Source organism: Poecilia formosa, unplaced genomic scaffold (genome assembly GCF_000485575.1).
Source record: "Poecilia formosa unplaced genomic scaffold, Poecilia_formosa-5.1.2 Scaffold1285, whole genome shotgun sequence".
Lineage (NCBI taxonomy): Eukaryota > Metazoa > Chordata > Actinopteri > Cyprinodontiformes > Poeciliidae > Poecilia > Poecilia formosa.
The window spans coordinates 5849-16331 of NW_006801224.1; the positions used below are offsets into that span (position 1 = coordinate 5849).

At 41.1% G+C, this 10483-nt stretch overlaps 1 protein-coding gene and 1 long non-coding RNA gene across 2 annotated transcripts in view; both read right to left on the reverse strand.

Moving 5' to 3' along the window:
- Positions 1-10477, reverse strand: part of LOC107835231 (uncharacterized) — a 14466-nt gene extending 3989 nt beyond the window's left edge. Inside the window, exon 1 of the long non-coding RNA XR_001661055.1 lies at positions 10364-10477. This is a non-coding gene — a long non-coding RNA (uncharacterized LOC107835231). The remainder of the gene's footprint in view (positions 1-10363) is intronic.
- On the reverse strand, positions 1821-3921 carry LOC107835230 (uncharacterized). Its single transcript, XM_016667569.1, has 2 exons — positions 2170-3921; positions 1821-1949 (listed from the first exon to the last, which is right to left on the reverse strand). The coding sequence occupies exons 1-2, from the start codon at positions 3509-3511 to the stop codon at positions 1918-1920; spliced, it is 1374 nt and encodes a 457-aa protein (XP_016523055.1). The 5' UTR covers positions 3512-3921; the 3' UTR covers positions 1821-1917.
- Positions 10478-10483: the final 6 nt, after the last annotated feature.

Here is a 10483-nt window from a genome sequence, read left to right on the forward strand (position 1 = left end):
TGGAATGGAATTTAAATAAATGCTGGAATATGATGACATTGTTTTTTGTTTTTGTTCTTTTTTTAAGTGAGATGACCACAATGAATTGAGTCATCACTGAAGAGATTCACCAAGTTTGAATTCATGAAAAGGCTTTCGCCATGGTTAACTATTGCAAGAACAACTGTAATTTCTGAGCATTTCTGACACCTTCAAAGAGCTGCTTCCAGGAAATGAAGACAAGAAGAAGAGCTCCTATTTTCAGAGCATTACAGGAAGGATATAACGAAGGAGATGGCTGAAGCAAAAAATGTTACTGTTGAAAGAACCTATTTTCTTAAGTTAAAGAATAAGTAATTCTGTTTTAGTTTTTCAATCAGTATTTCAGAGTAACAATATACTGACCAGACGTTAAACCTTCTCTTATCTTAGAACAAGTTATCTTTTGTTTTATTCCAATGTACAAAGGGTTTGTTCTACAGTTATGATGGTAGTTATAAGTAGTCCAGTATGTTTCACTTCATTTGAGATAAGACTTAATATCAATGACTCTGTTAGCATAACATTTGACACTGTAATACTAAATTACATCTTTATAATTGCTGCTACTAGTTTCAATTTACTTGAGGTAAAAGTTAATATTAATGACAACGTAATGACAATGACTTTGTCATAACTGTTACTAGTTTCACTACTTGCGGTAAAGGTTATGTAGCGGCTAAAATCTTATATTTTAGGCTGCTGGTGATTGTTGTTGAAAGGCATTGGTTTTACGTGCGCTCAATTAAGATTCAGCATGCCGATCTTCCGTTTGATATAAAATAAAATCATTTATTTACAGTACAATGTCCATTGTCTCACTGTTTCCCTTGAGATCCACATAAATTCGACATACATCCAAACCAAGCACAGTAGAAAACTGTTTGCCTCTACCTATTACCAACACCTGAACAGAATCATGGTTGACCTTAAATAACCCATTCCCCCATCAGACACTCAGACCTCAAATTTAAATATGCCCCCTGGTGGCGATAAACACCAGAAAGGATAAATGACTCCTACACGCCAGCCCCTAATTGCGTGTGGCAATTATCAAACTTAAATTAAAAAGAGCCACAAATAAAGACATATCTCGATACAAATATACATAAGATGCAAATCAGGTTTATGCATTCATTATCCTGTCAGTTTTCAGTTTGTAGCTTCACATCACAGACAGATTTTTGTTACAGGTCTTTCAATGATGTTTGTTTTTGTTTGAAGATGAACCATTCGTACCAGACCTTTTTTATCTGGAAAACTTTTAATAATTTTCCCTAATATCCATGACCCTCGAGGTGTTGTAGAGTCCATAACCACCACCACATCTCCAGGGATGAAACATCTCCTTTTCTTTGTCCACTTTTGTCTTTCTTGTAACAACGGTAGATATCTCGAATCCAAAGCTTCCAAAAGAGATCTGAAATATATTGGTTTTGTTTCCACCTTCTTTTAGCGTAAAGATCCGTTTTGTCAAAGAGTCCTGGCGGGAGAGCTGGTTTTCCCTTCATAAGTAGCAAGTGGTTGGGTGTTAAAGCCTTAAGGTTGTTGGGGTCCTCCGATAACTTGGATCATTAAGTATTGCCTCTGCTTCACAAAGTACAGTGTGGAATCCTTCATCGTCCAACATTTGTTGACGGAGCACTGAGTGCAGAACCTTCTGATCATTCGGATGAGGCGCTCCCAAACCCCACCACAATGTGATCCAGATGGTGGGTTTTAATTTAATCCCTTTTTGTGCCATGGCTTTCTCAATTCTCCCATTATTTAGAGAGGCTAGCGCTTCTTGTAGCTCACTTTCTGCTCCTATGAAATTGGTGCCGTTATCTGATCTCATGTGTGAAACTTGCCCGCTTCGAGAGATGAATCGCCGCAGTGCATTGATACATGAGTCGGTATTTAAAGAGTAAGCCACTTCAAGGTGCACGGCCCTGCTCGTCATGCATGTGAACAGTACTCCATAGCGTTTTACAACACTGCGTCCTCTTTTCACATCAATAGGCCCAAAATAATCTACACCAACATTTGTGAATGGTGGTAAATCAGGGACCACCCTTTCCTCTGGCAAGTCTGCCATTTGTTGTTGACCGGTTTGTCCTCCATACATCCTGCAGAAAGAACATGTTGCTATGACCCTTTTCACAGCTGAAACTCCATTTGTTATCCAAAATTTTCTTCTGACGACTGAGAGGACATGATTTCTTCCTCCATGACCAAGCTGCAAGTGAAAATGTCGGAGGATAAGGTAGGAGATGTGCTGGTCCTTTGCTAGAATGAGAGGATGTTTAATGTTCTCAGGGATGGCTGCTTTACTCAGCCGACCACCAACACGCAGAAGCCCATCTTGCAGCACAGGGTCCAGTTTGTAAATTGGGCTGCTTCTGGGTATTTCTGAGTTGCGAGATGTTAATGCAGCAAACTCATCAGGGAATCTCTCCCTTTGGCAAAAGGAAATTATGGCTGTCTCAGCTTGTGTGAGATCTTCTAGAGACACACTTTGATTTCCCAGCGAGTTTTTGAGAGCTTGCATTTCTTTTGTCAACTCCAGTGTTGATGTTTCAGCCGTGACTGAATTGGTCAGTTGTAAGTCCTTTCTTCTCTTACTCAGTTTCAGCAGAACTCCCTTTAGCTTGAGGAACCAAGCAACTGCAAGCTTCAATTTTTGCCAGTCTGAGAAGAATAATATTAGCTGAGAAGTTGCATTTGAATTAATGACTGTAGCGTTGATCAAGGGAGTTTTCTTTAGTTTTGGGTCATCAGTAGTCATATTGAAATCCATAGGAGAGTTGGGCCATTTATCTTCAGGTTCCCACAAAAATGTAGGACTTTCTATCCATTTTTGGTTCAAGAGGCTGTCAACTTTAAATTCACGGGAAGCATCATCGGCAGGGTTTAAAGATGAAGGCACATGTCTCCACTGCTCTATGTCTGTGTTGACTCTAATGATTGTTACTCTGTTGGCAACAAAAGTTTGAAACCTTCTGTCTTCATTTTTTATATATTTTAGAACTGATGTGCTGTCAGTCCAGAAGCAAGCCTTCTCCAATGGCAGCTGAAGCTCTGACTGAATCATGTTATTCAGTCTAACGGCCGTAACAGCAGCTGTGAGCTCTAAACGAGGAATAGTCACAGGTTTGAGTGGAGCTATTCTGGCTTTGCCAAAGAAAGATATATGAACTCTCTTGTTGCTGTTCTGCATTCTGACATATGTAGCTGTACCATACCCACTCTCACTAGCATCAGAGAAGTGGTGTAACTGGGCATCAACGACTTCTCCAAATTCTTCAGGTTTGATACATCTGCTGACTTGGAAGTCAGCCAATTTTTCCAAGTCAGTCATCCACCGGTCCCACTGTTTTTGGAAGATTAGAGGTATAGGATCATCCCAGCCCCATTTCATCCTGCATAACTCTTGTAACAGCAGTTTGGCAGGAAGCATGAGAGGTGCTAGGAATCCTAGCGGATCATAAACGGAGCTGACGGTGGACAACATACCTCTTTTAGTGGAAGGCTGTTCTTTGACTTTCAGCTTGAACTTAAAACTATGTATCTGTGCACCATTGTAAACCTAGTGCTCTGTCTAGCAGTAGCTTATCACTGTCCAGATTCAACTCACAAAGAATCTGGGACCTGAGCTCTCCTGGGATACATTGGAGCACTTCTCGGCTGTTGCTAATCCATTGGGTTAACGTAAACCCTCCTCTGCTGCAGATAGCTATTAGATCTTTGGCTATGGTAACTGCACTTTCCTCTGATGGCAGACTTTTTAAGAGGTCATCCATGTAAAGGTTTTTGTTGACTGTAAGTACATCTGCTGAGAAGTTGGACTGATTATCCTCAGCAGTTTTCTGAGAGCATAGCAAGCACAGCTCGGTGAGGATACTGCACCAAATAAGTGGACAGTCATATGGTATTCCTCAAGGTCTTGTTCTAGATTACCTTGAGGCCACCGCATGAAACGTAGAAAGTCCACATGCTCCTCAGCCACCTTAACCTGGTGGAACATGGATTTTATGTCTGCCATTAATGCCACATGTTCCTGCTCCACAATCAAGCACTACACACAGCTTATTTTTTTGTGGATGGTATACACCATGATGGGGTATATAACCACACCTTGCCTTTTGGTGTTGTTAGCTGATGCTGTGGAACTCTTTCTGCATGTCCACTATTAATGGCATTAGTCATGAAGTTTGTGTACTCTTTATGGAAACCTTTGTTCTTGAATTTTCTTTTCAACCCATGTATGCGCCACAGGGCAACAGAAATGTTGTTTGGCATGAAGAGTTCTTCCCTTTTGAAAGGCAGTTTCAGTTTGTAATGTCCATTCTCCATCTGTGCAGAGCGATCCATTATGTCTAAGAATTTTTGTTCCTCTCTTGACATTTCCTCTTGTTCTGTAAATTACTTTTCAGTAAAGTATTGACTGATCAGAAGCTCTTCAATTTTATCAACTGTAGTTCTGTTGACATGAACTGAAGGGTAGCCATTTTCAAAATCATTGTAATCTTCTGCTGAACCATTTACAACCCATCCTAGGCGGCTTCTGATTGCATAAGGCCCTTCACCCTGACTATTAACCACCTCCCAAGGTTCCATTAGTTTAGATGCATTGGTTCCCACTAGTAGATCTACACCAGCATGTATGCGAGGAAAGTTGATGTCCTTTAAGTACGACCATTTAGACAGTTCCTCCTCACTGATGATGTTGTCGGTGGAGACTGGCATTTCCTTTTGTGTAAACACAATGGGAAGCTGATCTGAAATCTCTGAAATATCTGATCTGATAGAGGTTGTCATTGTTTTACTCTGACCCATTGTCCGGAGATGAATCTGAGTCTTTCGACCTTGAATGTTGAGTTCATTAAGAAGTCTTTCAGAGCAGAATGTATCGGTGCTCCCAGGATCCAGAAAGCATGTTTTAATGATTTTAGTTGCCTTTGAACTTTTCACTTTCACAGGCAGGGTAGGAAGAATCCCTTTATGGTGGCCAGCCCCAGTATGACCACAAGTAGAGGAGGTTTTACAGCCTTTTGCTGCCTGATCCAACTCCTTCTGATTCTGTCTAATCTGCAAAATGCTGGGATCCTTTTGGTTAGTGTTTGCAAGTTATGCGTTTAACACAGTTCTTGCTTAAATGTCCTGTATTCAAACAACCAAAACACAAACCTTTGTCTTTTAGAAAGTCTAGTTTTTCCCTGTGTGACCTCTTTTCTAATTGCCAACATTGTTCCAATACATGTCCATCCTGTGTACAATACAGACAGGATAAATAATTTGATTTGTCAACAACAGTTACTTCATTTTTGAGAGTAGGCATGTTACCGTCATCATTAACAGAAACATGGGTGACAAAGCTGTTTCGTGTTCTTATTGCTGACTACCTTTCTCGTTTACCTGAGTTTTGTAAACCAGAGGGAGAGGAAGTGAGTAAATGTTAAGAAGCAATAATATTTTCTGTAACATTTAAATTCTAGAATGTGTGTATGTGATCCTTTTCTTTGTGAAATGTTTGTTACCTTTTGGGTGTGTCCTTGTAGCGGCCATCTTGGAACCTACCAAAGAGGAGGCCCGCCTCAAACCCAGCTCTTTTATAGAAAGGCCCATGTTTGCCGGACTTTGATTGGCTGGGCAGTTAATTGAGAAGGTGGGGACAACAGTATATAAGAGGACTGTTGGCTGAGCCAAAAAGAGGGAGAAAGCTTGAGAAGATGTCATTTTGTCTTGTTCTTTTCTGCCCACTTCCTCAAGAACCACCCCCTCGTGTGTTGAAAGACAGCGACTTTTTCCCTCTGACACTTAGCAGTGAGCTTCTCCCACAGGTATCCAAAACCTGGGTCTGGAGAGGGCATACGAATTATTCCCTGAAACATCTTGGACCTGGATAGCGTAAACCCTTTTTTTCTACACGAGTCCAGGACTTCCACTTCTTTGCCATAACAAGTTGAAGCATCACCTGAATGTGCTTACTGATACACGAAGGATAATCGAGTCTTGATTGTTTGAGTCCACCTGTCTTCTAAGTCACTGCAGATTCATTCATTGCATACGACATATGCAAGCGTTAATCTTCTCAGCCATGCTTCAATCCACTGCAGAACCTCGGGGGAATGTCACAAACGTACTGCTGAAATGCCTCATGTGCATGCCTCCCTCAAATGGCAGAAGGGGGATGTCTGATTTCTTTTCATGCCTCAAGGGCTTTTCCAGTCAATAATGTGACCACTCTAGCAGCCCATTCAGCTGGTTGCCATCCCCATGTTTTAGCAATGCGTTCAAAACGTATGAAAAAGCTTTCGGGATCCTCACCCTCCTTAAAGTCAGGTATTCTCGGATCACCTCCACGGGTTGGTTCCACTCTTTGTGCTGGAGCTCCTTGTGCTATATGCCGCTGGGGCTGAGATGGAGAATGAGGTTCAGCTTGGTAATCAGAGGCTCCTTGGACTTCCTCTGTTGCAGACAGCTGAGACAGTGTCCTAGTCTCTCGCTTTGGGAAAGCTGCTTCTGTAGAAATGCCAGTCTCGATAGACAGCTCATGTTCAGCATAAACATCACTTCGCAGTTTTGGCATGTTACTGCGCAACTGTTTAATCTGATCAAACAGTATTGCTTCTGTTCATTTAGAACATTGCATAAATTCTCTTATTTCATCAAAGATGTCAGATTCAGAATGTTCTTTACTCACAGCACCAACTGTGGTCTGCTTAGGCCGCACAACCGGTTCAAAAATGTCTTCACCAGCCATGGCTCCTTCAGGTAGTGAATCCGGCTCTGCTGGTCCTCCGATTTGTCCTTCTTCCATCTCAGAAAGGGGGCTTTTCTTTATCCCACGAGTTCTTCCACGTCCTACTCCTCTCATTTAGCCTGTTGTCTTCCTTCATTCACAGGCGTAAATGATCCCACTTCTGACACCACTGTTACACTGAGAGGTGTGGTGTGGAAGAAAAAAAACTCCTCAAAGTTGGCTGTAGCATAAACAAAGGTGATTTATTAGGCCTCCTTCAGCACAGCATGGCATGGCTCACAGACAAGACAAAATGACATCTTCTCAAGCTTTCTCCCTCTTTTTGGCTCAGCCAACAATCCTCTTATATACTGTTGTCCCCACCTTCTCAATTAACTGCCCAGCCAATCAAAGTCCGGCAAACATGGGCCTTTCTATAAAAGAGCTGGGTTTGAGGCGGGCCTCCTCTTTGGTAGGTTCCAAGATGGCCGCTACAAGGACACACCCAAAAGGTAACAAACATTTACCTTTTGGGTAAATGTTTGTTACCCAAAAGGTAACAAACATTTACCTTAGATCACATAGACATGTGTCTATGTGATCTAAGGATCACATAGACACATTCTAGAATTTAAATGTTACAGAAAATATTATTGCTTCTTAACAAACTGTGACTTTATTTGAGGTTTGCTAGGTCTTATGATCCCCCTAGCAGGTTGTAAATCCTGTATATCTCCAAAAACTGGATCTGAGATTATTCTAATCTGGTGTTCAATTAAGGCAACAATATCTCTGAAACATGCTCTTTGACTCGTTCTCTCAAAAATCTCATTTGCTTTTGTTCTCCATTTTTCTCTTAGTTTAAAAGGAAACTTTTGAACCAAGATTCTCATGTTAGCTGGCATTCTTAACTCATCCAAATACTGCAGTTCCTCCATTGCATTGCAGCATTCACGAAGGAACAGTCCAAACGCCTTTAATGCTTTAGCATCTTCCCCTTTAATGTTGGGCCAACCAGTGACCTTTTCCATGTAGGCTGCAGTAATATTAAATTCATTGCCAAAATGTTCTTTGAGGAGTTGCTTGGCCACAGCATATCCTCTTTCTGCAGTCATGTGAAGGCAGCTGCATATGAGGTCTCTTGGTTGCCCCCTGGTGTACTATTCGAGGTTGTACAAACAGTCTCCTTTAGAACTGGTCTTTGCTTCCACACAACGTTCAAAGGCTTTCATAAATGAGTTGAACTGCAAAGGATCTCCTTTTCTAACATATGAATCCATTCCATCAGAATGCTTGGATGTAACACTGCCTTTAGTGCTACCCTCTAGCACCATTAGCTTGGCATTAGCAGCAGCTATTTTGGTGTCCATCTCAAGTTGTTCTTTTCTTGTCTTTAACAGGTATTCTTGCTCCTCCAATGCGTGCTTCTCCTTTAAAGCAGCTGCACATGCCATAAGTGCAGCCCTTTCTGCTTCTGCTTTTATTTGTCCAGAAAGCATTGACGATCTGCTGGTTGTTACAGAAGAACCCCTTTGACCCCCAGTTTTTCTAGAAGACCTTACGGAAACATTTGAAATGCTGTCATGAGGTTCAATCTGCAGCTGCAGCTCCTCCTCCATCATGCCACCACTGGCAGCATTTGGTTCAGCTTCCTTATTATTTTTACTCTCATTTTCTTTCATGTCAGGCACACCAGTTGAGCAACTTTGAGCCTCAGTCAACAATTTATGAGTAGCAGCAACAAAATCATGAACTTTCAACATTTTAGCTTGAAACCATACATCATGCTTCTGTGCTTCATCCACAGGCAATAAACCCAACAAAATCTGGTGTACCATTTCCGTTTCTTCAGACAAACCCAAAAACCTTTTAAATTCTACCTTAATGTCATTCACACACCCTTTGACATTTTTCAACACTGTAATAGTTTGTCTCAACTTTGTGAGCTTATTTAACTTTGTTTTTCTTTCACTTTCTAAGTTACTGATTTTCACCAACAAAGCCTTTGCTGTTAATTTTACCTGTCTTTTTTCAGACTCCCATTGAGTACTTTCCTCTTCACCCACAATGTTATTTTGACCCTCCTGATCCAGGTCAATGTTTTTCTCTTCTGCCATAATGGCCGACAACTTCTAAGTTTATTTATTTATTCGCAAATTGTAGATTATTTATAGACAGCTCTCTTTGTTTTAAGCAGACTTCAGTCTGCTACCAATGCATTGGATTTAAGTTTGGACCTTTGTGTGCGCACACATAATAATGGCCATTCATAGATATCAGCGCTGACTCACATGCCCCAATGATGCGTTGGCCGGCATTGACGATCTGCGTTCCGATGTCTGCTGCAACGAATCTCAGTAGCTCCAATAGCTAGATCCATGCAGCTCAGTTCCCAAGCGTGCGGTGTCGATTGCTCCTGCGTGGCTCCGGTTCTGGTTCCGATGACAGGTGTCCAGATCGCTCCTGTGCGGGTCCAGTTCCGACGTCAGGTGTCCCGTTTGTCCCTCTGCAGTCCTGGATACGACGGCCACTGTCCAGTGGCTCCAATAGCCTGGTTCTGTCCGGCGGCTCCAATAGCCTGGTTCTGTGCCGTTACTTTACGGCTACGTGGAATCCCAATGCAGAAGGATCAGTGGATCTTCCAAACAAGGCAGTTTTCTACCTAAATTGTAGCGGCTAAAATCCTATATTTTAGGCTACTGGTGGTTGTTGTTGAAAGGCGTTGGTTTTACGTGCGCTCAATTAAGATTCAGCATGCCGATCTTCCGTTTGATATAAAATAGTAATTTATTTACAGTACAATGTCCATTGTCTTACTGTTTCCCTTGAGATCCACATAAATTTGACATACATCCGAACCAAGCACAGTAGAAAACTGTCTGCCTCTACCTATTAACACCTGAACAGAATGATGGTTGAACTTAAATAACCCATCACGCAATCAGACACTCAGAACTCAAAATTAAATACGCCCCCTGGTGGCGATAAACACCAGAAGGGATAAATGGCTCCTAAAAGTTAATATCAATGACACTTAATGACATCTTCATAACTTTTGTTACTTGTTCCACTTTACTTGGAGGTAAGAGATAATATTAATGACAATGTAATAACACTTAATGACATATTCATAACTGGTGCTACTTGTTCCATTTTAATTGATGTAAAAAAATGTTAATGAGTCTGTTATTAAATCATTTGACAGTGTAATAAAGCTTAATGAAATCTTTATTGCTTGTCCTACTTGTTTTGCTTTATTTCAGGGATTGGAAATATTAATCAATGTTTTGTTAAAGCTTTTGCTAGTGTAATAATTAAATCATTATGACTACTATTATGACAAATTTATGTTAGATCATGATTTCTTGGTTAATGTCAAGTTGTCATAACAAAGACATTTTGAATTATGTGAACTTTGTATTAAATGTGTCATGATTTACCGAATGACACTTTATGACAACAGTCATAAATATACATCAAGACTTATTGATGTTCATGACAGGGGTTATGTCATGTTTATGACAGTGTCATGACAGTCTTATTCACCCCCCTTTCAAATAAAGTGTTACCTTCATCTTTTTGCACCTAAGATGCAGCAATGTGTCAAGAGCCCAGAGTTACCTGAGAGTTTCCAGGTTGCAGTTTGGACTCTTCAGTCCAGCAGAGAGAAGCTTCACTCCTGAATCCTGCAGGTTGTTGTTACTCAGGTCCAGTTCTCTGAGACTGGAGGACTGGGAGCTG